The sequence below is a fragment of the Montipora foliosa genome, chromosome 6, assembly GCF_036669935.1.
Source record: "Montipora foliosa isolate CH-2021 chromosome 6, ASM3666993v2, whole genome shotgun sequence".
Lineage (NCBI taxonomy): Eukaryota > Metazoa > Cnidaria > Anthozoa > Scleractinia > Acroporidae > Montipora > Montipora foliosa.
The window spans coordinates 48,135,163-48,160,162 of NC_090874.1; the positions used below are offsets into that span (position 1 = coordinate 48,135,163).

Here is a 25,000-nt window from a genome sequence, read left to right on the forward strand (position 1 = left end):
AATGTTCGCAATTTCTTTTCAACAGGTTTCTGGAAAATAGTAGAAGGCAAATAAGTCAACGTTTCCTGACTGGGCCCTAAAACTCTGGATAACATACACCTCCTTGCCTCGTAAAGAAATCAATGACTGTGAGAACAAGCAAGTCAAGTTGTAGTTGTTGAACTTATATTCCATGGCCGAATTTCCTAAGGGCAACACACTGCAATTATTTCTTTGGAGAATTCTTTGTTCTAAACATCAGTGACATTTTAGCTCCATTGTCCTAACAAAGCTAAGTACCCAGATCATCCTAAATTCTATGAGCCTACAGTAGATGATTTTCACTGTTTGGCACCATGGCGGATACTGGTATATTTTCACTATTTTAAAAATACTTTTTGTGTTAACTACCAGTACACCCTTTTATAATTATAATGTCAGTTACCACTTAAAAATTTTATTATTACCATTAAACTAGCTCAAAAAGGCATTGTTAGCCAAGCTGAGCAATGTCCTAGATACTGATAATTATACAAGTCATGTATTTCAGATCTGCTGAAATTTTTCTTCAACAGCACTGTTAACTTATACAAAGCTCATCATGTTCACACAGTTAGATGTTTGTTCCTTACTCAGTGCACACAATTTTACCTCTAATTTGTTCTAAAAACAAACTTAACTACTGGTATCACACCTGATCATTCCTTTTTCTTTTTCTAGTTTCAATAGCTTCTAATGTCTTTCCTTTCTCAACATTTTCTACGTAAAAATTTGCCTCCTTTTTAGCTTGGGATATTTCAGTTCTCATTAGCTGCTCCTTTGTAGCTTTCTCATATGCTGCAAAAGAAAAATCAACATAAGGGTACTAGTAGTAAACAATGTACAGACCTAAAGCCCTTGACTATTTGCAAAGACTCACATAAGGCGAGATGATATAATTTATATGAAATGAATCGTATATTGAACTGCGGACGTGAAATCAAGTGAAGCTATGATCCTCGCAGTTATGAACATAATTATTTTTAGCAATTGCGTACAGAAGCCTGAAAAATTCAGGACTTCAACGGGGATTGAACCCATGACCTCGTGATATTGTTGCAACGCTCTAGCCAACCGAGCTATGAAGCTCAGTTCAGTATATAATTCATTTCATATATCATTTCATTCATTGGTTTATTCCTCACAGGAAAATTAGAACCCACAAATGACCAGCTCTCAACGTTAGTGGCTTCATAGCTCAGTTGGTTAGAGCGTTGCACCAAATTATATCGCAAGGTCATGAGTTCAATCCCTGTTGAAGTCCTGAATTTTTCGAAGCTTCTCTACGCAATTGTTAAAATTGCGTTCATAATTGCGATGATCATACAAATGTAGCTTCATTTGAACTCACATATTAAAGAGACGATTGCTTAAATTGTTGAGAAAAGTGCGAGCATCACCTCTCTATAGCCCGCACTTCAAATGTTTACATTTCTTTCACCAAGTCCTTTCATGGGAACACATGACCCAACAAGTTGACCTGCTCCCAACTGTTGTGTGGCTTCATTGCACAGTTAATAGACTAAGAGCATTGCACCGGCATCACAGAGGTCAAGGATTCAAATCCTGTTGTATCCTTGCCCACCTGAACTTTCACATGTCTATGAGAGACGATTGCTTAAAACAAATCACCCAGATACTGTAATTTCTGGCCGTTTACCCACGTGGTAGATTACCTACATCGGTCATTTTTTGCAATAAAAAGAAAAAAAATTCAACAGATTACCCGCATTAGCAGATAATCCACACCCAAAACAAATAAAAAAAATGCGAACTCACAAAGTTGGAGTGATGATAGATTTATCGTAAATGATTGAAGCATGTCTTTCTCATTCAGGCAATCACCTTTTTATAACGTTTTGAATCAAATAAAAACTTCATCCATTGTTTTTATTAACAAAATACCCTTTACCGTGTAATTGGTAAGTTTTCATGCCAATTGTTTTTGATGTTCCATTGAATGATACCGCTTGTAAAAATCCGTTCTAAAAGAACTGATATATCAGGATCTACTGACAAATCTCTTGAAACGGGAAAATACTCTCTACATCAAGGCAGTGCTTGCTAGGAATATTTTACTGATGCGCTGATTATTCTGGTTTTAAAATTTTGCCTGTGAATGTTTGTTTACACGGGTGCTGACAATCACCTTTTATGTTGAGTCATATTAATAAGCGCTTAAGCGCTAAAGCACGCGCGATTTTGAGACGCGGACGGCAACCGGAAGAGAACATTTCCTCTGCCAGGACAATGGTGTCTCCCAGATTTTCATACTAATCATCTCCAATGAAGAAAACATACTTTGCAATGAAAATGTGGTTGTGTGAAGACAGGTAAAACAGCTCACTTCCGGTTGCCGTCAGGTGGGAGGCGAGTGCTCTCACCACTGTGCCATCCCTGCACCCCCAAAACATGTTGGCATCATTTTTTTGTGTGTGAAGCCTGCTATTTCACATTTTTATTCTTTTGTTTTCTGAGTTTATTATTCCAGTAGGTGAATAATGTTTTTATTTTCAACTAAACAAAGAAACAAGCTGTGAAATTAGCAAGGTAAGAAAGTAATAGCACACATGTGATAAAAGATTATGTTTGCCAACGATATTTGTTGATATGTTTTCAATTTGCACCTGAGTTTTCATCAAGAGCATTTAAGTCATTAGGCAATTAAGGTGGGATAAATGAGGCAATACACAATTTTTAGGAACAGTTTCGTTAATGACTTTATATTTAAAACTATACTGGAAGATTTAAAAATTATCACATTACCTGCACCTTCCTATAACCAGCACCAACAACTGTTTGCGGAAAAATTAACAAATTACCTGTGGGTAATCGGCTGGAAATTACGGTAAGTGCAATGATCACTTCCCTCTTTCAAGATATTTATTACAAAACAAAAAAACCCTTCTTATAACAAAACTGGAGTTAAAATTTCTGAAATAATTGGGGGCTGTATAGGTTGTATGAATGTATAGACTGACATTATAAAGTGAGTCGCTCTTTTCATTATCACACCAGTATTATATTTCATCATCTTACTGCTGCAACAATTACAATATTTTCGGGCGCAAATCCCATACGAGTTGCACAAAGATGAATAGCAAGAGATATCCAGAGTTTGAGTGCCAATCAGAGCATGCAATTTAAGGAAAAAAAGTGTGAGTGTTTCACTGGGAAATAAGCAAGTAACAAACATTCTTAGAGGGGTTTCAATTGAGTGTCGAAAGTAATTAGCGAATTGCTTTGGCACTCAGTGATTGGGTCAAAGTTCTCACACCATTTTGTCAACCACACAGTAGTGAAACCAAAACTAATCGTGGCTTGTGCGTGCTCATCTTCCTGCACTTTGTGTTGTTTAGGTAAAATTACTTTGAGTTTTGATTGGTTTACTGGATTGTCTCCGTCCTTTTTGATTGGCCAAAGTAATTACTTTGGTTTTGGTTTCACAACACTCATTTGAAAACCGCTATATGGCGACCACACAACGTTACATGTATTTTTTTTAATGTGTGGACATCAAAGGGAACAAATATTATTAATTTTGTGTAGCTTTTCTCATTTATTTTATCAAGCATAATTTAAAATCAACAAGTGTTACTTCCAATAGGAAAAGGGTTAAATGCAACATACATGTACACATAGTTTCTGAGTGAATGTAGCTGTTGTTAACCCTTTTATCATAAAGGGACAACAATTGCCAAACTCTCTCATGCACGTACCTAAGACACATCTATTCAGTTAAACCTGCAGGTGCCACTCACAGGTGGGAAAGAGTTAAATTAACTTAGTCAAATCTCTCCCAGCATATTACTGGGAAATTTAAATTTTGGAGATTTCACAATGAAACACTCTCAGACTGTTTGGCATCTTTAATACCTGTGGTCAAACAAGGCTACTTTACCCACCTATCTTTTCACACAAGTGATTCCAAAGAAACTTCGGAAGATATTTAATGTTCCAAATGTCATCATGGTAATATCCTCTCTTCTTGCCCCCTTCCAATGAGACAAAAGAAATCAGTTAAAATCCCTGTCACTTAGTAGAGCTTGGGTGCCAGGGACTCACATCAAGGAACTCCTGCTCTTGGCCAAACAGATTAGAAAAACACTGTAATGCTAAAATTCATACTACCGGTAACTATTATTATAATGATTAAATAACTATTACACATTACCAATAATGGTATTGTTAAAACTCAAGGCTACGGCTCTGGCGATACGTTTGTCTTTAAATTCAATCCATCCTTCAGTGAAGAGTTTTCTTCCATTCCCACCATATTTCTTTCTCTGTTTCCTCACAGCAGTATCTATAATATAAGACCCAAAGCTAACTGTGAAAAAGTGAAATAAACAATCTTGACACTGGCAAATTTTAAGAGAGCATTATTATTTGGAGAATACAATAATATCCTTTGATGGAGAAGAGGAGGTTTGGCAGAGTAGTGAGAGCTCTCCTTCAACCATCATGGCCTAGGTTTGACTGCCAGACTTTACATGTACCTACAGTACACATGGAGTTCTTGTTATGATTCTCTTCTGCTACATTGTACCTGTGTGCATGACTCGTTGTTAAGTTAGTTCTTTAAGCACCCTTGTTTTCTGTCCTACACAAAACCAATTGATTTGATTTGACTTCAATATCTGCAGTCTTGCCAAAGGAAGTAGAGCATTACCTTATGAGCTTAAGACTTTCACAACGTACATCGACAAACAATAACAATGTCGACGGTATAAACAATAACAATGTACACTGTTATTGTTTATTCCATCTACTGACGTTACACAATTACATGACTCTGAGGATGACTTCTGCTTTTAAGGTTGTTGAAACGTCAGTCAATGTCATCCTAAATAGTCCTTCTCAGGACTACAGTGTGTAGTCACTCACCCAAATGATCGCACTTCACTTACATGTAATTATGGTGCATTGTTACATTGTTGTTACATGTTGCCCACAGGGTTCATTTTTTTGATAAATTTGCTGGATATCATAATTGTATTTTTTAATATCTATTAGCTCAAAAGAAAAATACAGCTGGTCTTGAAAGAATTGGGTGATGTGGAAATTGAATCTACAGCCATCATGTACCTGAAAAAATGAGAGTTACATGTAAATTTACTTCTGCTTCTGGGGTCGCTCCATTTTTTATCCACAACCTTTCCTCTCCCCTCCTCAACAACAACAACAACAACAACAACAAGCTACAAACATTTTTATCACAATTAAACCTATCATAGAAATATTCAAAAAGAAAAAAATGTGTGAAGTAAGTATGAAACATGGACACTGAGATCAAACGATTACCGGTTTTACTTCCATGTGTGCATCTTCTCCAGATTTAGTTTCTTAGTTATATGGAGCTTTAGCTTCAAGTTTTGCTACGTGAGCACAAACAAGACAGAAGATGCAAACATTTTATACCTTCTGGTTGCAAGAAAATTCTTCCAACTTCTCCATGCTTTGAAAATATGTTTCTTACTTTTGCTGGCCTCATAAATGGCGGCAAACGACTCAAATAAACGATACCCGGAGTATGTTTTTTCTTTATTTTCGTAGGCGACGTTGCGTCTTTCTTCGTCATTGAGTCAGCCATCTTGATCAAGTGAGCCATCAGGAGACTGGGTCTGGTTCAGCAGCTGAAATTTTACGCTTTAGTGTGTCATGTAAATTTCTTTTATATTTCGTGTTTTTGGTTGCACGTGCAAAGGAAAATAATTAACAGCTTTTTCGTCCAAGATTTTTAATGGAATGGCGGACGAAGGATGCATAGAAGGTTTGTCTTGTTTGACTGAATTACGAAGAAAATTAACGAAAATGAAATGTCCCATATGCTCCTCTGGCCTCCAACGTCACTCTATAAAACTAGTAGTAGTTTTCACTACATTTGTCCCCGGCAGATATTTTGTACAGGTCACAGGTCAGATTTTTACAGGCCACTGTTGTTACAATGATAAAACAACCCTAACCCGTCATTAATGCTAACCCTAGGCCTAAAGACTATGATTATTTAGGTCTTAAGGGGGTAGTAAACCTGACCTGTGACCTGTACAAAAATACCTGCCTATTTTCCCCTGCCGAAGTTATTATGAAAGGCAGTTGAGATATGTTTAAATTACATGCTGAACATGCCGCCCCTGTTTCCGATTTGCGCCTGACAAATCGTGCAAATTACCAAACTGAAATAAAATTGTTGGGGTTGAGTGTGGTCTTTCCTGCCACTCTTTTTCACCCACTCAATAGATTTTATTGCCTGACTGACTATCAGAGTGTAACCTGAACTGCTCTGATATTGCTGGTTTGAATGTGAGGTCATGTTGGCCATGTTGGATTGCAAGAACAATAACTTGTCTCTCCGCGGGGAACTGAACTTTATTATTATGTAAACTCTGCGAAAATTTTTTTTTATTGTATTGCCAACCAACATGGCTGCCTTGTCACATGGGTGAAAACCAAGAATAGCACTGTGTATAGCCTGACAGATGTACACTGTATGTAACATATTCATGATCATAAACTTCATGGATGTAGTTGTTGTCATGTGATTTGTAATGTTCATATCTTGTCCTAATGAACTCAGTACTGTGTTATTGTAACCATAGGCGGCCTATTTTTATGTCAGCATCACTATGTCAGTGAAGAAAAGCAATAGATCTGTTGTCAGCTCCTTTTGTTTATTTTGTACATCTTTTTATCTTTGCCGCTATGTATGGATTGCAAACCACTTATGCAGACAGGAGTGCATGACTGTATACATTGTATTATACATAGTATATTTCAGCTATCCTGTGGTTGTTATCAATAACTCTGTAGTCTTTCGTGAATACATGTAGGTTCTGGTGATGAAGAAATGGAAATATTTGACAATGATGAAGGTGAAGATGATGGTAGTAACAGTGGTATTGAATCTGAAGATGAGGAAGAAATCAGAAACTCGACTGTAAAAGAAGCTAAAGGGGATAATTCACACACAGGTACTTATAGAAGTGCCATGTAATTTTCTGGACAACAATGTTGGCTCTCAATTCTTTGTCTGTTTTACTGTAATGAATATTATTCATTACAGTAATTGGAATGACTATTATGTAGACTAGAATATTATGTATATAAATATTATCATGTATTTTCTTTGTCACTGTTTTGGAGTTTGATGTAATTCTGAAGGAAAGCTTGGCAGCTGTTTATAAATTATCATAAAATTTATGGCAAGGCAGTAGCATGTCTGTATGGCACAGTTGTATGTTATGGTAATGTCATCCTGTTCTCCTGTTGATGATGTGGGAGGATAGGGAAATTATAGTATTAGTAACTTCATTCAAAAGTAGGACAAAAAACCAAATAATTTTCAATGTGCTGCAACGAAGGATTGGAATGATTTACCAAAATCACTAAAATCGGACAAATTAAGTCATAGATGCATGATAAATTAAATATTGTATTCCTTATTGCTATCCTTTTTTATCTGTTAAGATAATATTTAACATTTTTAATAGTTGATCTTTTTTTTATTGTATGCGTAAATGAAGTACTCTCTTGTTTCAAATCTGTTGAATTTACTTTGCCAATGTTCTTTTTTGGTTATGAGGGGAAAATTTACATGTTTATTTTAACTACCAGCTCCTATACCAACGTTAAATAACGTAATTTTACGTTTATTTTTACCAGCTTAATTTCCACATCTTTTCTTCCATTTCTCTCCATGATTTCTTGGTTGTTGTCATGGTAATCCTCACCTGCATTGGTTACTTTGTTTTGCATATTTCTTTTAGACAAGAAGCAGACATCATCCAAGAAAAAGGAAAAGGCTAAGAAGAAAGACAAAAAGCAGGTAGCTTTCTTTATTGTTTGTGTAATGATGCTCGCTCTCACCATGATTAGCTGTTTTATTAAAAAAAATAAAGGCAGTGAAATGTCATTTGCCAGTGGGATAGGGGCTGGGCATTTTCTGCTTTATGAGCGTGACTCCCAGCTACTTTCAAACAAACACCCTTTGCTTTGGTTTGATTTACATGTACCTGAGAGGCAACTTGACTAACTTGATTTAACTTGTCTATCGGCGGGTCTAAAACACAGGTCACATTCTACAGGTCAGTGTACATGTCACTGTGCTACAGACAAAATAAACAACACCAAAAGTGTCTCCTAGCCCTAATAAGTCTACAAAAATGAAAGAACTTACTAAATAGGATGTGATCATGCACAGTGTTTCAGAAAATACAGTAGGGGGATTTCGTGTAAAAAAGCTTCATGACCCGAAAAATTAATAGAGAATTTTTAGTGGTTTAGTAGGAGCTGTGGAAATTTCACCCACCGGGCATCCTTACTCATACCCTGTTTTACAAACTTACATGTATCTGGAAGCCTGGATCATACAGTGTTAATTATTAAATTGACGATGGCATGAGTCATGCCGAAACATACTGTACATGTAGCCAAGAAAAAAATAAATAAATAATAGGCATCAAAACTGTCAACTACATGCAGTTACAATAATTATTCTGAATTTTTGGGCTATGTTGTTGTTTAAACAATTTACTTAATTTAGCAGTATTTATAATGAAATAAATTAATGAAGTTAAAAGCCTTAATTGAACAAAGAATATTAAAATAGCCACTCCATTTTTCAGTTTTTATCACTTTTGGTGTTCACATTCTAGGTTTTCCTTCCTGGGGATAAGATGGAGGAAGGAGATGAACTGACTTATGACAGATCTGCTTATGAAATGTATCATGCAGTAAGTTGATTTTTGTAGTATGACTATCCTTTGTTTTCATGTGATGTCACAGTGGGTATGTTGGTGGCCCTAAACAAACAAAAAGTTTAAATACTTGAAGTGATAATTTTCATGTCATCTTAAACACAGACAAAAGCAGTAAAGTTTAAAAAAAGATTGATCATTCATCTTCTCTGTCTGTCTCGAAAGACAATGGACTGCGTCAGAAATGTCGGATGACTGTGACTGTTAAGTCCAATTCTGGAATGGCAGTCTCTGTCACAGTTGCTGTAATTGTTGATGTAATGGTAGCGAGATGTTAAGGCTGCTCTTGCTCTCTGTCGTTCCCTTCTCTCCTGCCACTGCTTTTCCCTTCTGGCCTCTGCATTCTTCACCCTTGTCTGCATCACTTGGCACCAGTTGCTGCGGTCAGCCTCAGCTGCTTCCCATGAGTCACTGTTGATCTCGACAAACTTCATGATTGTCTCTTTTGCATACGGCCTTGAAGCACGGCATTGGGCGGGCAACTGATCTGGAACCTGATGTGAGCTTGCTGTAGAGGACATCCTTTGGCAGGAGCTAGTCCATCTGCCATGCCCCGAATGTAGCCAGCCCAGGGCAGGCATCTCTGAGACAGCATTGCAAACATGCTTGGGATGTTGGCACACTCAAGGACATCATTGTTGAACACTTTGTCTTGCCAGGATATGCCTAGGTTGCGTCGTAGGCAGCACAGGGGGAAAGTGTTGAGGCAGCTTTCCTTTCAGGTGTAAGCTGTCCAGGTTTTGCTGCCATAGAGCAGGGTGCTCAGCACACAGGCTTTGTACATTGCAATCTTGGTGTTCTCTCACACCTTTGTCGACATTCTGGACAATTGGCTGATGCTGCTTTGCCAATGCGCTTGTTGATCTTGGCCCCAAGGGATGGATTGCTGGAGATTGTTGAGACGAGGTAAGTGAAGACTGTCCTCTTCTACTTCCAGGGTGTAGTCACCGACGGAGATTCTGGGGGATTTCCTGATTTGCGGGCAAACCTGGACATATCTCCATGCTGACCCATCACGTTCGTTTTCTTCAGGCAAATGGTTGGGCGAAATTCCTCCTGCAGGCAGTCTCTGCAGTCCATCTTGTGTGTGGAAGGCCAGGGCAGCAGGAGCTTGCATACTTTTGCCTTAGCTCACAGGCAGGACAGGTTAAACAGCTTGCCATCAGATCGCATGTGGAGGAACACTCCATCTTCTGATTTGCTGAAAGCGTAAGACAGCAACAGGGAGAAAATGTTGCCGAAGAGGGTGGGGCAAGGACACAACCCTGCTTTATGCCGCTGCTGATGGGGAAGGCAGCAGATAATGACCCCTTGAACAGCACTGTGCCCTTCGTAGAATGACAACACCACCCTCAGCAGCTTCTGTGGGCACCCAATCTCCTCTAGGAGCTTGAAGAGGCCCTTCCCGCAAACAAGGTCAAATGCCTTGGTTACATCTACGAAGACAATGTACGGAGGAGGGGGGTACTTCGCATATGAAGGGGTAGGGATGCTTGTCAGAAAGTTTGAATGAAATCCCTTAAGGTGACCAATCTTCGCCCAGGATTTTTTGACCCCTAAAAGAGGCCATATTTAAAACATATTAAATATATATTTTTATACTTCTTTGCATGAAACCCTAAACTAGACCTTTGCAACTACATACATGTAATGATGGCATTTTCTCCTGACACCCTAAGTTAGACCAAAATCCAAAATTTACACCCCTAAGCAAAACGACACACATCTCCACCCCCTTTCATAATTATGCGAGTGTCCCTCCCCCACCATTAGTTTTAACAGCGGATTTTTGAGTTCACGCATAAACAGGGTTCTTTTTTTGATACAAATTGCAAAGTTTCTTTGGGATGTTATTTCACAATCTTACACCTATTCTAGCAAAAGAAAATAATACTTGGTTAGTTCTAGAGGCTTAAACGTATAGATTACCCGCTGCTGAGATTCTTGTGAAATGATGATGAACCTGCTCGCAGTCAGTAAAGAGCATAGAAATTTTAGAAGGGAGTAGAGCATTGTTACTGGTATGATTCTGGAGTGAATGAATAGCGGGGCACTATGTTGTCACTGACAGACAGTCTGTGCTGTTGTAGCTGTGTGTGGTGAGTACATGAACATGAACATGTACACTCTTTAGCTGGGCTCTCCTGATGATGATTAAGTCCAACTGTCTGAGACCGTGGGTGCATTCAGGATATGTACTGTTTCGAAAGCTAAGTGCTGTACCCAGGCTAGTGTATAATTATGCTGTTTTGAAGCTGAGTTCATTATTTGCAATATTGTATTTTTTCCAGGCTCAAACTCATGCCCCTTGCCTAAGTTTTGATGTAATTCCAGACAGCCTTGGAGACTCAAGAACAGAGGTAAGAAGTCAACTAGCTCCTATAATACAGCCAATTATTGGAAGATATATGTGGTAAAAATAGCAACAGAGGAAGGCAACGCCCTTTATGCCAGCCATCCCACAGCCTAGATCTGAGCACACGTTTCCACACAACTGTGAAACCAGTGTGAGGGATGAATGCATTGAGTGTCAGAAATGCTCTTGACAAATACCTATTTATTGTAATTTTAAACATTTTTAGTGCTATTTATTTCTTCCTACACTCTCCTAAAACTGGGGCCATTCCTTGGTCCTGAGGTACCAGCGGAGTTTTCATTTCATGGACAGAAGCCTTCTCAGTATGTGTGCTGTTCCTAGGAGGATGATCTTTTGCAGCTCATTGATGTTACTGGCTCCAGGGATCTTTCCCAAATTCTGGTCCATTCCCTTTCAAATAAGTCCCACCGCAACAGCAATAACTGGCACAGTCTCTGTCTTCATTCCCCACATTCTCAAAGTTTAATTCTCAAGGTCTTTGTATTTCGAGAGCTTTTCAATGACTTTCGTAGTATCATGCTCACATGACCTTTGTTGAATGTTTGCAATATTTCAATGGATTGCTTAAATTTCCTTTTATCCTTCAATTGCCTCCACAAAAGCTTGCTATGTTTTGGTACTTTGAGGCCTGAGGCCCTCCCAGGAAGGGGTTTGGGGGGGGGGGGGGGGAGGGGCGGGTTGCCTTAATTAATTTTTGTTCCCCAAATTACTTTCAAACTTGTTTCCAGCTTTTTGTTGCCAATAATACATGTATGTACTTATTGACCGAGTGGGAGGGCTGGAAGGGAAAATATTTGGCCCGAGGTCATGGCGCATGGACCGAGCCCAGCGAGATCCGTGCGTAATGACCCAGGGCCAAATATTTTCCTGTCCGGCTCGACCTTAACTCAGTCAATAAGCAGTTTATCATATGGGCTCTTTACACTATTCATGAGCACTCAGAATATGAAGATAGGACAAAATAAAAAAGAAAACTCTGCACAGAAAATTTATCTAATATGTTGTTTGCATTTGCTTTTCTGGAGCCCTGTAAATTACTTGGATGTTTAAAAGCGACGAAATCCCCTAAAATTGCATCGCACAGAGCAGTATGTGTTCCTAGTAGGGCCGTACAGCTTTTTCCGGCCCTGCTTGCGCAAATGCATATGGCCCTCATACAGTGATTTTCCCAATAGTTTTGAATTGAAAGCGCGCACGGGGCGGTACAGGCCTCATGATAATATTGTTTTTGTTCCCTTGTCCCCTAAAATAATTATTTTGATATTGTTCCCCTGTTCCCCAGTCTCTTCTAATTAGCGAATGTTCTCTTGTTCCCCAAAACCCCTGGGAGAGCCTCAGGCCTCAATTCTCCTTCAAAGGCCTCGTAATAACAATCAATGATTAAAGTTTAGGGAAATTATACTGTATATTAATGAAAGTTAACATCACAATTGGTTGAAATTATATCCAATGATGCAGTCAGAATAAGTTGTTGAACTGGCAAGGATCCGAGCCTTTTTCTTATGTGAATACAATTACTTTGTTCATGTCCTTATGGTTGCATCTGTTTTTCAGTTTCCAATGACTGCATACATTGTGGCTGGGACTCAGGCAGCACCAGGAAAACAGAATTTTGTTATTGTGATGAAGATGTCACAGTTAGACAAGACAAATTCTGAAAACGATGAAGATGAAGAGAGTGAGAAACTACATGTACAAATCTTGTTAACAGTTCATGACCATGTTACCGTATCAGATAATGGAAATTGAAGCAGGCACATAATTACTGGATATAGAAGCGTCATTGAAAATAGCCTGGAGAGGGATTTGATTTCTGTTTTCTTGAGAATTTGGGATCAGTACAAATTATTTAAAATTAACCACATGGTCAATGTGAAAACTACATAAAAAAAGCACTACTGTAAGTTATAAAAAACATTCCAAATAATCGGAATCATGAAGTTTATCTTTAAAACTATTTACGTCGCTCAGAAGACATTTATGGAATGGTAGACTATTCCACAGCTTACCGGTAGATACATGTACCAATAAGTATAGGAATTCTACTTGACTAAAAGATTAAAATGAGGTAGCTCTATTATTGAACCTTCATTTCTTGATCTACCGGTATATGGAGTTTGTGTATAGGTACACGTATAGTTCAAAACAGTTTGTAATGACACAAGGAATGTATGTCAGCCATAGTGAACAACTCGTGGTATACATTAGAGAGCTTTTCCACGCAACATATTTGAGCCACAGATGGAAACCGTAAGTGAAAATTTCGCATTCCAGGACATTGGTCTCTCCCAGATACTAAAACTAAACTTCTCAACTATATAGTGAAAAGATACTTACAATAATTATAAGTGTGGTAGAGTGAAGGCAAGTTAAACAGGAAACAGTTCTCTTCCAGTTGCCGTCCATGGCTCAAAGACGTTGCGTGCTTAAGCTTCCTATTATCTTGTTACATGTATGCCCATAGTAATGTTCTCATCATCACTAAATAACCACATTCTATGTAATTTTTTGAAGGTGACTCAGATGATGAACTATTAGATGAGGAACCAGACTTAGACACAGCCATGGTAAATCACACTGGTGCAGTCAATAGAATCCGGGTGAGAGCCACAGATACAAGTTATATAACGAGTTGTATAAGAATCAGGTTCAAATTCTCATCTCATTTAAAATTCCAGCCTTTTTGCTGGGTGTTACAGAAACTAAGACCCTCAAAAAGAAAAAGCCTTAAGACCCCAGGGTCTTAGTTTTTGTACTATGGAATCGAATTTAATCAATTTTGTTCCTTGAAGGGATGCCACTTGTTGTACCTGAGGGCAAGGTAGCTATGAACTTAAGGACGTTCGCGCTAATTGTTTGTGCGCAACGTAACTGCGCAGGTAACGCGACTGTAATATGTCACGCATTACTTCGAGCGTTAGTGAAGTTGAGGTTTGAAAACCTTTGCAGAAACCGTGGACGATAAGTCTTGCACAGCGTTGGATAAGAGAAGATCGTGATTAGTCAAAATTGATTAAAAATATTTAGGAAAGTCAAGTAGACTACTGCACGACTGATGTTCGCGTTGTTTTTATCAGTCGTGCACTAGTCTACTTGACTTTCATAAATATTGTTCAAGCATTAGTTAAAATAACATGGCGACAAAAACGCCGGGAAAAAATTCCAGGCCGGCAAAAGAATGGCACATTTATTTCCGAATCATCATGAAACGTTGAAGAGAAGTGAGCAGGAGGATAGAAAAGCTCTGGAAAAGGTAGCTGCTGATCGAGTAGTGGCTGAAAGTTTGGAAAACTCGAGGACGAACGGTTGCGTAAATTTAATGGGGCTGTTTCTTTTTTTAATGTTTTTATTACCCTACGAACTTAAGTTCAAAACGACTGTATGTTTTTGAAGTTCTTTTCCTTTACTTTCGTGAAAATAGAGCAGTATTTTCGTCCTCGTCGGCTTGAATAGTGCGGACCTGCGTGGAACAAACCAGCGATTAAATTTCACAAAAACCACACTCCAGAAGACGAGCATGACGGCAATGGAGAAATATTATACAAAACACTAACCAAATGAAGATGACGACTGCTTAAAACTTCGTTGCTGTGCTCGAGAAAGCTTTGTTTTGGGGTAAAAACCTTTCATTTCTTCAACGATCGATCCTCTCCTGGGTTCCAGTCCTTCCCCGACAAATCACGCAAAAACGTGACAAACGAAGTTTTCCAAGAGCTTCGTAAAATCACATCGATTTTACTCCTTTGGATCATCGGTGACCCCTATTTTTTTAATTATGAATCACTTACTCTACTTTCTATCTACAAAATATGATAAAATGAAAAAAATCTCACCGTAAGAAGTTGTCTTTTTTTTAAATTTTCTTTCCTCGTGTCATCGAATTCCAGTAGTGGTTGCAACGGATAGAGGTTACGAAAACGCTCGTCCAGGATGAACTCTACTGTTTACGACATCCCTAGCGGCATGAAATTATCTTAAAACCCCACCCCTGAAAACTTATGCACGGAAACCTTCACTCTAACAGTTTATTTTTAGGATTTTCGATGGATGAGCAGATGAGGCTACCTTTCGTTATTATGACAGATTTATCGAAATTAAGGCATTTTTCCACTGCCATTTTCTCCGAAACAAAGTCGGTGACCCCCAATTTTTATTTTATTTTTGGAGTAAGTACTTTATGACCTAACTCTAGGCGAGAAATGAAGAAAATCTCACCGTAGGAAGATTTTGGCGCGAACGTCCTTAATTCTCAGGATTCTACCAAGAAGAGCCAAAATTTTCCAGGCTCATCAGTGGGGTTAATTAATGTGTTTTGAATAGCTTCGTATTTGGCATTATTAGTAATTGAGCAAATTGTTGCAAAATTTACATTACACCGTAATCCTTGCCATGTATGTTTAATCTAACTAATATTGGTATAATTTACAATAATTTTTGTGTGAAAGATCATTCAAGCTACAATCTTCGACAAAAACCTTGAAACACTTTGAACATTCTCGCACCGTATTCGTCCCCCTCCCTTTTTCAATGTTGTTGCAGCCAGTCAAACAGTAAAATGTCATCTCAACACTGTGCAGGGGAAGGGGGTGTTTCAAGGATTTTTGGCGAGGATTGTCTGAAGTGGCGGGAATATTTTTGAGCATGCGCAGGAGAAGTATTGCGTGATGGTAACGGAAGTGTAAAGTGTAAACAAACCCTGGTAAACCTCACGGTTTACCATTAGTTTTTGCCTTTTCTCGCATTCCTTATTCGTATTTCTCAGTTGAAAATCAGTTTGTAGAAGACGTTACTTATGATTGAAAGGAATTTTCAAGAACAGCTTCAATGCTATCGTGAAATTCAGCCTTTTCCCAACGGTTAACCATAACATGTAATAAAATAAGATTGTCAACAGACCAACTTCTATTTTGACAAGGGTAAACCGTTGTGACCTTTACCGCACGTGAGTCAACTAAGGCTAAACATGCACAGTACATAGACACTGATTCCCTTATGACAAACAGTGTTAGGGTATAAATCCTACATTTGTAGGTGCCACAAACGACTTTTACATGAAATTCTGTAGTGCATCAGTTGCCAAAGGATAATTTTGTAAATGTAAATTGCATTATATTTCTCTGAAAAAATACAGTTACATATTCAATATTTTAGTCTCTGTCCTTGTGTTTCTAGTATGAGTTGTATATACACCTGTCCATGGATTCCATTCAATTGTTTATTTTGGCTACTGGAAACCGAACAATTGTATTTTTCACTCTTTTTTTGAACTGCGTGAAACGCTCACGCTCTAATTGTTCCTCAATAGCGCTGTCATGCAAGTCGTCACTGACTGATTCAAATATGTTCTCTACTGATTGGATTTACATCAGGACTGCGTGGCGGTATCTTAAGCAATTGTGCGCTGACTCGTTGCAAAGCAGTTCTGCCGTTGGTTATTATCTTGAATGAAGAGTCTTGTATTTTTTTTCTTTGATTCCACAAACACTTGCTCAGAAGTGTTATCAATGAAAGAAGCAAAATAATTTCCCGTCATATGCTCATCCTCGTGGCATAAAATAACTCCTACATTACCCTATGAAATCATCGCGCCTAAACACTTGACTACCTTTCCTCTAGATCCAACTTTACTCCCTGTCGCTGTGCAATACTGGTTGAGACCTTCTGATTTTTTTTGGTAGATCCTTCCAGTAGAACCTCGAGCATTGTCCAGCGGGTTGGTCTTTTGCGCAAAAGCATTTGAGGTGCCCCTGACTCCTTGTCATACTGTTCTCTCACCTTTTTGGTAAATGCAACGCGTAAGCTCTTCTCTGATTGTTAGTAAGCAGCCCTTTTTTTCCGGGCCTAGTACCCTTTGCTATTTAAGAATCTTCCCACGGCGCGAACTGACACATTACTTTCACAGATGTTTGCCTCATTCATGAGTCGCTTGGCGCTACCTTCCTCAGTTTCAGTAGAGTCCTTCTAAGGAGTCTCTCTTCCCTGGATGACAACTTTCTTGGCCTTTCTCTTCTTTCGTGGATGACATTTGCGTGAGTTCGCGAATGCGTTGAACGACTGTTAAATTATTTTAACACTTGCGTTTCTGCAGATCAGTCGACTTTTGCGGTAATTTCTCGTAGAGAATACCTTTTTTCCATCTCCAAGAATCTGATGAGTGCTCGTTCTTCCGCCGATGTTTTCCTATTGTACACCATAATTGCTTTTTTCACTGAAATGTGTGACTGATCACACTACTTAACCTTCATGTCTGAGTAAAAAAAGAAAACTCTCCAATGCGTGACTATTTTGGCCAGGTGGTATTCATGCCATTTTTAAAGACCGAAAATAACATTTGCTATTTATTTCTGCCGAAATTTAGAAATGTCATATTTTTCCTATCTTGCGTCAAACGAAAGTTACAGCACGATTTTTCCAGCTATCAACTGTCTTTCTGGGCTACTCACGGAAACTACCGGTACTTAACAATAAATGACACGGTCTGATATTAACCAGATGGCTTTTTGCAGCTCACACAATCTTCGACAAAAACCTTGAAACACTTTGAACATTCTCGCACCGTATTCGTCCCCCTCCCTTTTTCAATGTTGTTGCAGCCAGTCAAACAGTAAAATGTCATCTCAACACTGTGCAGGGGAAGGGGGTGTTTCAAGGATTTTTGGCGAGGATTGTAGGTAATGTTGAATACAATTTTTTATTCAATTCAAGCATTTGATTTTTATCATTTGATTTAACACCTTGATTAATTTTACTTAGGTAATCCACTACCAACAGAAAACAGGATTACTTAAAAATACTGTTATGTCTTTGTTAGTTTGCTCCAATCCCTGAAAGGCATATTGTAGCCACCTGGTCTGAAAGAGGAAAGATTCATGTCTGGGATTTATCTCAACAAGTTATTTGTGTTGATAACCCAAAAACGTCAGCTGGGGCATACAATTCAAAAGATGTCCAGCCATTGTTCTCATTTGATGGTCACCAGGTAAGTTAATAATAATTACTATTTGGATCTTGAAAAAAAGATTTACTTATAAAAACAAGATATAACAATGACAACATCTCTACCCTTCTTTGGTCATTTTCAAGTCCAAGTTCAAGTTCATAAAATTCTGCATATGTACTAGCAATTTGAAACAAAAGGCTAAAATGTTTTCTTAACAACCCAATGACAATAAGGTTAAGAATTCAGTGATAACATGTAAATGGTAAGCGAGCAAAGGGAATTGGAGAATTTTCTTGTTGTTTGCAAATTTGCTCACTTTGCAGTGTTTTAATTGCTGGGCCATCTACCTTCGTTTGTTGTTGCCTTTGACTGAGGACTTCTAAACACCTTGCATTCAAGTATCTTTGGTGTGGGATTATCATGAAATGCACCCAGTCTTCACTCCCTCTGCCTTTTTTTAATCTCTTTTCCTTTCTGTATGGCCATATTTTCCTTTCCCAGATGTACAACTAACACGTAAGACCTTTCTTGCCTCAAAAAGGTTTGCGCTTCATGAAATGGTGAATCAGTCTTTGGGGACTGAAATAGACAGTTTAACAACTTGGAATTTCCATTTGTTTACTTTAGTTTTTGTGTTAATGTCCAGGTTGAGGGTTTTGCTATGGACTGGTCAAGCACTGTTCATGGACGGTAAAATATTTTATGATATTAAAACCTTGTTATTGTATTAATAATTTGCAAAGACAGCTTCCACTTACAAAACCATTCTAAAGATTCAAGTGAAAATAATATTATTTTTTAAAGGTTTAAACCTTTTTTTAAAAAATGGACTGTGGTAAAAAAAACGTCAGGACCATTTGATAATATTATTTGTTATGGATTTTGAGGAAAAAGACCAGTCACAATATGTGTGTCACTACTGTCAGCACAACCTTGTTCCCAGGTTCTCCTCATTGACAGGAGACCTGGGAACGAGGTTGCTGTCAGCTGGAATACTTCATGGATTTTTGTGTACCAGAATTTCGCCAGTTACTGTTCCTTGTTTTTGTGGTAGTTGTCTTTTTAAGATCCCGTATCTGGAAGAGGTTGTGATTTCAAAAATGATGATCAATTTTGGAAACAAATTATTCATGGCAATTTACAAATTGCTGCATTTTTGTTGATAATTTTTGTTCTCCATAATTATTTGAATTCATATCTACATCAGATTAGCAACTGGTGATTGTAAGAAGAATATCCATCTGTGGTCTCCTACAGAGGGTGGCTTCTGGCACGTGGACCAGCGACCTTACAGTGCACACACAGACTCGGTTGAAGATATACAGTGGAGCCCTAATGAAGAAAATGTAAATACTGTTAAGGACGGTGCCTGCTAATTCAAAGGTATTTTTGCGCGGTTTACTGACTATGCGGGAAAAGCAGATCTTAACAAGTGTTATTGAAATCCAAAAAGAAAATTTGGGGTAACCAACCATTTTTCGAAGATAATTAATCAACAATATTTGAAAAAAGCTTCAAAATACAAAGCAATGTATGGCGTTCTTTTCCAAATTCAACCTTAATTATCTCTGAAAAATGCGTGGTTACCCCCAATTTTCTTTTTGGATAGCAAGAGCACTTGCTAAGTTCTGCTTTCTCCGCATAGTTTTGAACCGCGCAAAAATATCCCTGTATTAATAAGCACCGCCGATAGGAAATCCGAGTATCTCGAGATGCGCAGAACGTATGCGCAATAGCAATAGTAGGCACCGTCCTTAAATAATGTTTTCTTTTTGTAAGCACTGATAAAAGTGCACATGGTAAGAATTCTTGGTTTTCACTCACATGATCAGTAGCCATGCTTTTCAACGAAAACTAAAAGAAAACGTTTGCATAATAATAGAGTTCAATTCCCAGAGGATTTGGTCGGGACACCAACATGGCTGCCGTTTCTTTGTTTGGGGAAACTAACATGGTGGCTGTGATGACATTTGGAGACCAAAAGTTCATATTGTTCCTGATAGGGGATAGGTCTTTTCGTCCAAAACCAGAGAAATCTGGAAACCTGAGTGTCTTAGGAAATGTTTTGGTTATGCGCCGTTATTGGCCACAGATCAGTTACTCTTTCGTAAATTTCCTCTGGGGTAATGCCTGGAATTCTGTAATATACAATGTATGTACATGTTGTACTGAATTCTGTTTTTGGCCATACCAGTGAGCTCTGCCTCAGCTTAGCGTGTATCAAGGAGACAAATTTACGACATCTAAACTTTAAAATGGTAATCATAAAGTTTTTAAAACTCTCTTCAATATGTTACTTAATCGGCTATAGAAATCCATTGACGATTACATCACAAGTCGAAAAGATGTTGAAGAAAGAGAGTCAATAAATTTGAATGCGGTATTCATTGTCCATGTTGCGACTTCAACCGTCTGAGAGTACAGTCTTCTGCATGTTATGAAGAACTCCCTTACTCTTACTTCTGACCAGCTTCTTCCGCTTAACCTCTAAGTCTCGGTACCATCCCCCCAATACGTCCATTATGACATCATCAACATCATCATCATCATCATCATCATCATCATCATCATCTATTGCCCCAGGGGTTTTTTCCATGTGCTTTTGCAGTCCCTTCTTGATGAGCCCGAGAGCACCTATAATAACTGGTATTGTTTCTGTTTTCATTCCCCACATTCTGGTTGTTTCAATCTCTAGGTCTTTATCTTTGGAGAGTTTTTGAGTATGCTTTAATGAGTTGTTTCTGTCTGATGGTACTGCCTTATCTATGAGTTTGCAGGTTTTGTTCTTATGGTGACTTTGGTCACTACTATATCGGGCTTGTTAGCTGCTATTTCTCTATCTGTGTGTATAGTATCGTAGCTTCTTTATTTTCAGTGACCGTTGCTGGTTCGTGTTCATACCACTTACCACATTATTATTATTATTATTATTATTATTATTATTATTATTATTATTATTATTATTATTATTATTATTATTATTGAAGGGTTATATTATTTGAGTGAAAAGGGCTATAAATCTCATAGCCTGCGATAGCATCCGGTTTTTTCGGCTCTAGTTCACCCGCCGCCTAAAAAAACCGGATTCTATCGCAGGCCATAAATCTCATGACTCACCCCAGAACTTGTTTAGTCCATCTTTGCACTTGATTTGTTTCGTTATAAAGACCTGAATTGGCAGAGTCGAAAGCTCGGCATCAAATTATTATTCCCAACGCTTTAATGCTTAATTAAGTTTCTAAGATTGCGGGAAACATTTTGCGCATTGTGATCGTGCACTCTTGTCAGATTAGGCTTCACACACGAGAAGATGAATGGTCTTTTTTGTGCCTTCTTCGTTGCCTTTTTTTTTTACAAAAAGTGTCTTCACAATTTTTCCCATTTAATTTTTGGTCTCTCTCTCTCTCTCTCTCTCTCTCTCTCTCTCTCTCTCTCTCTCTCTCTCTCTCTCTCTTTCTCTGAGCTTCTCAGGAACGTATGCTGCAAGATGTATTTATTATCCCTTGATACATCCTTGTATGGCCAAAAAAACTGATCTTTTTGCTCCTAATACATTACCCGGATTAGGGAGCTAGTGTAGAAATGAAGAAAACAAAATTTAAAATTCACGATTATATGCTCACGTCCTCCACGGGACTTCAACTTTGGTCATTTCTTGTCATTGTTTTGTTGGGAAAGCGGCAAACAGGGGCACCCAACGAGAATATAGTTCAAAACCACTTAAACATAGCATTGTTAAACGTATTCAGGAGCCCTGACGTATTTTAGTATTTAAACGGTAGATATAGGCATATTTTTATCCCCTAAAAAATTTTCATCCATTCGGATTTCCTAGCTGAAAGTCTAGTGATCCGAAAATTATAGGGATCAAAATTTACCGTTTCGAAAACTTCAGCCAGAAAAAAGGCTCCCGAAAATTCTAGGTGATCTTTTTAGGGTAAAAACCCGTTAAAAATGGGCAATTATACCATTTTTTTTAGATCTTCGAAAATCCTAGGACAGGCAGGCAAGCAAGAAATTTTAAAACATTTGTTTTAAAATTTCTTGGGAAAGAAATGTACCAAAATGTAAAATGCAGATGTGGGGGGAGCAGAATCCAGTCGATTCGTCCCCACGATCGTTTCGTACGCACCCCAAATTCAGACGATTCCTACCCAAATTGGCTGATTCGTACCCAATTTCGGATGTTTCGTACCCAACCTATAGTCGGTGCTTTTCTTAAACAAATGAAGGCGCTGTTGCACTGTGCAATTTTTCGTGTAACTTGTCTCACAACGCCATTGCGGTGACATGTTGCACGAATCATTGCCCAATGTATAAATATACCTTGCAACGGCCAAAAACGTTGCGGGACATTACGCCACAAGTACATGTGAAACAGTTAACGCTGTTGTGGTTGATAAAAACGAATTTTCACCGCAACCAAAATGGGTACGAAACAACCATTTGCCTAGGTACCAATTATCTGAATTTGGGTACGAGTCGACTGGTAAGCGAGGGTGCACAGCCATCGTTTTTTTCTCATTAAATTTGAGGTTTGTCATGTCGTCATTGCCGTCAACGTAGTCATTGAGTAAGTTCGCTAATATATCAATCATCAGGTGTCATTCCTCTCCCGCTTTGCCGGATTAATCTTCACAGGAACTGCTTAGCACGGTTAACATATCTTTATCTCATCTTTCAACAACGTTTTGACTTGATTCGAGTCTTTCAGCACCGGTAATTCATGCGCTTTATTTTCGTGTTCGTCATCAGGTGTTTGCATCATGTTCAGTTGACAAAACAATTCGAATTTGGGATGCCAGAGCAAAGCCCTCCAAAGCCTGCATGCTGACCGCTCAAGCACATGATTCGGATGTTAACGTTATTTCCTGGAACAGGTTAGTGTTTATCCTAATTAATTTTTGTACTGTATTTATTTGTAAATGGAAGAATTTGTCGAAACGTAGAAGTGATCCGCGCACTTAATTAGACAATTTAAGTAATTGTCTCTGATAGACACCTGAAAAATTTAGGCGGATCCAACGGGATTCGAACCCATGACCCTCTGCGATGCCGGTTCAATGCTGTAGCAACTGAGCTATGAAGCCACACAGTTGGGAGCAGGTCAATAAGTTAAGTGCTAGGATCACTTCTACGTTTCGTCTATAACCCGCACTTCAAGTACATACATTACTTTCATTCTTTGCAAGTATTTGTCTCCCCAACAAGTTTAGGCTTTCACAAACGTCCAGGACGTTGTTGCTCGAAGTTGTATATACGCTAACAACCAAGAGGTGTTGACACCACCCTATGAATGGTTAACATTAACCGTGCTTCGAGCAACTCGGCCCAGTTTTGAAAACTAGCAAAGTCGTTCCTTTCGGTAACATATTTGGTAACTCCCCTAACCCACACTGAGTTCCAACCCTTGCCCAGGGGCGGATCTAGAGGGAGGGTGCAGGGGTAACCCCCCCCCCCCCCCCCCGAGATGACCTGCGACTTTCTAATACAACTTGTTTTCTGCCAAAAAAAAAACGTCACCAGTCAGCTACGCCATATCTTAGTGGTACACCCCCTCCTAAGAAAAATCCTCGATCTGGCCTTGTTGCCAATTGCCGGGCAAGCAAACGTCATGACCCATCTTTCCCGACGAGTACCATCGTTTGTTTGTGTTATTTATTTAAAAAAATACAGAAGTGCAGAACTAACCCTTTAATACCCAAACCGGACATGTCAGCAAAACGACTGAGGAGGTCAGCGAAGTGGACGATAACGAAATAACTGCTAGACATAACGACCGGTTACGATTTGTAGACTTCAGAGGGCACTTTTATTGTAGACGACCGGGTAGCCTGATATGGACGTCATTCATCTCGTGGGATAGAGAAACGACGGGTCCTCTTCACTGCTTCATTCATACCCATCCAGGCTTCGTTTTTTACTCTCATTTTTCCTCTTCTACCAAAGCAATACGCTGCAGGATGGCCAGAAGGCTCTGTCACGAGTAGTTTTCAGTGTCTTGTAGATTTTGGCCTGAGTTGTTCAAAACGTGGATAACGCTAATCACTGGATACGGATCTGTTCAAAGCCGTTTAAGGGCTATCAAATGCAATTGAGCTATCAAATGGATACCGTTTCCAGTGGAAAACGTTATCCACTCTTTGCACAACTGAGCCTCCATAATCACCTAGGAGCAATGTCTCTTTCCAGAAATGAACCGTTTATTGTCTCCGGTGGCGATGATGGCGTTATAAAAGTTTGGGATCTACGGCAGTTTCAGAGGTAGTAGCCAAATTGTGTTTTTATCTCATGTTTTCGCATTTTATAAGTTTCCCGTGTTAGTACGGCAGGCCCTTATTTCTGATTGTCCCACACATTTTAGACTCATCTAGAAACGGAAAATCATCGACCTTTACGTCAAGATACAAACTGCATGATGGTTCTTGTTAACTATGAAAATTGTTTTCTTTGGGTCTCCCCACTTCCCGAAGTCATTGTTCTTTTACTGAGTATTTTTTCTTTTGAATTCATAAGTGGTGAGGCCGTTGCAATGTTCAAACACCACACAGCTCCCATCACATCAGTTGAGTGGCATCCTACCGATAGCTCTGTGTTTGCAGCATCGGGTTCAGATAACCAAGTGACGCTTTGGGACTTAGCAGTGGAGAGAGACGATGTAACCGAGGACAAAGGAAGACATCTGGATGTTCCACCACAACTGCTGTTCATTCACATGGTATGGGGTTAGGATTTACGATGTGTATTCGCAGACGTCGGTCGCGACATTAGGGAGTTTCAGCACGAACCCCCTTTTTTTTCAACTGGAAGTGAGCTGTTCTTCTTTTTCATTTGTATTGACTGTACCATATTTTTATTGCTAAGTATCTTTTCACTATTAGAGAGGATTAGTTTAAAAATGTGGTAGAG

At 38.8% G+C, this 25,000-nt stretch overlaps 2 protein-coding genes across 2 annotated transcripts in view; one reads left to right on the forward strand and one right to left on the reverse strand.

Annotated features, from left to right (window-relative positions):
- The window catches only part of LOC138007550 (uncharacterized), a 9,767-nt gene extending 4,138 nt beyond the window's left edge, over window positions 1–5,629 (reverse strand). Inside the window, exons 1-5 of the mRNA XM_068854527.1 lie at window positions 5,440–5,629; window positions 4,193–4,324; window positions 3,924–4,013; window positions 674–816; window positions 1–29 (exon numbers count right to left, since the gene is read on the reverse strand). The exon at window positions 1–29 is cut by the window's left edge and continues 109 nt beyond it. Of these exons, the coding sequence (XP_068710628.1) occupies window positions 1–29; window positions 674–816; window positions 3,924–4,013; window positions 4,193–4,324; window positions 5,440–5,629 (584 nt within the window). The remainder of the gene's footprint in view (window positions 30–673; window positions 817–3,923; window positions 4,014–4,192; window positions 4,325–5,439) is intronic.
- LOC138007548 (glutamate-rich WD repeat-containing protein 1-like) overlaps window positions 5,629–25,000 on the forward strand; it is a 21,899-nt gene continuing 2,527 nt past the window's right edge. The window contains exons 1-13 of the mRNA XM_068854525.1: window positions 5,629–5,791; window positions 6,849–6,989; window positions 7,785–7,843; window positions 8,673–8,750; window positions 11,066–11,134; window positions 12,706–12,829; window positions 13,666–13,751; window positions 17,963–18,130; window positions 18,738–18,781; window positions 19,299–19,437; window positions 22,847–22,971; window positions 24,284–24,355; window positions 24,608–24,809. Coding sequence (XP_068710626.1) covers window positions 5,767–5,791; window positions 6,849–6,989; window positions 7,785–7,843; window positions 8,673–8,750; window positions 11,066–11,134; window positions 12,706–12,829; window positions 13,666–13,751; window positions 17,963–18,130; window positions 18,738–18,781; window positions 19,299–19,437; window positions 22,847–22,971; window positions 24,284–24,355; window positions 24,608–24,809 — 1,332 coding nt within the window. The 5' untranslated portion in view covers window positions 5,629–5,766. The remainder of the gene's footprint in view (window positions 5,792–6,848; window positions 6,990–7,784; window positions 7,844–8,672; window positions 8,751–11,065; window positions 11,135–12,705; window positions 12,830–13,665; window positions 13,752–17,962; window positions 18,131–18,737; window positions 18,782–19,298; window positions 19,438–22,846; window positions 22,972–24,283; window positions 24,356–24,607; window positions 24,810–25,000) is intronic.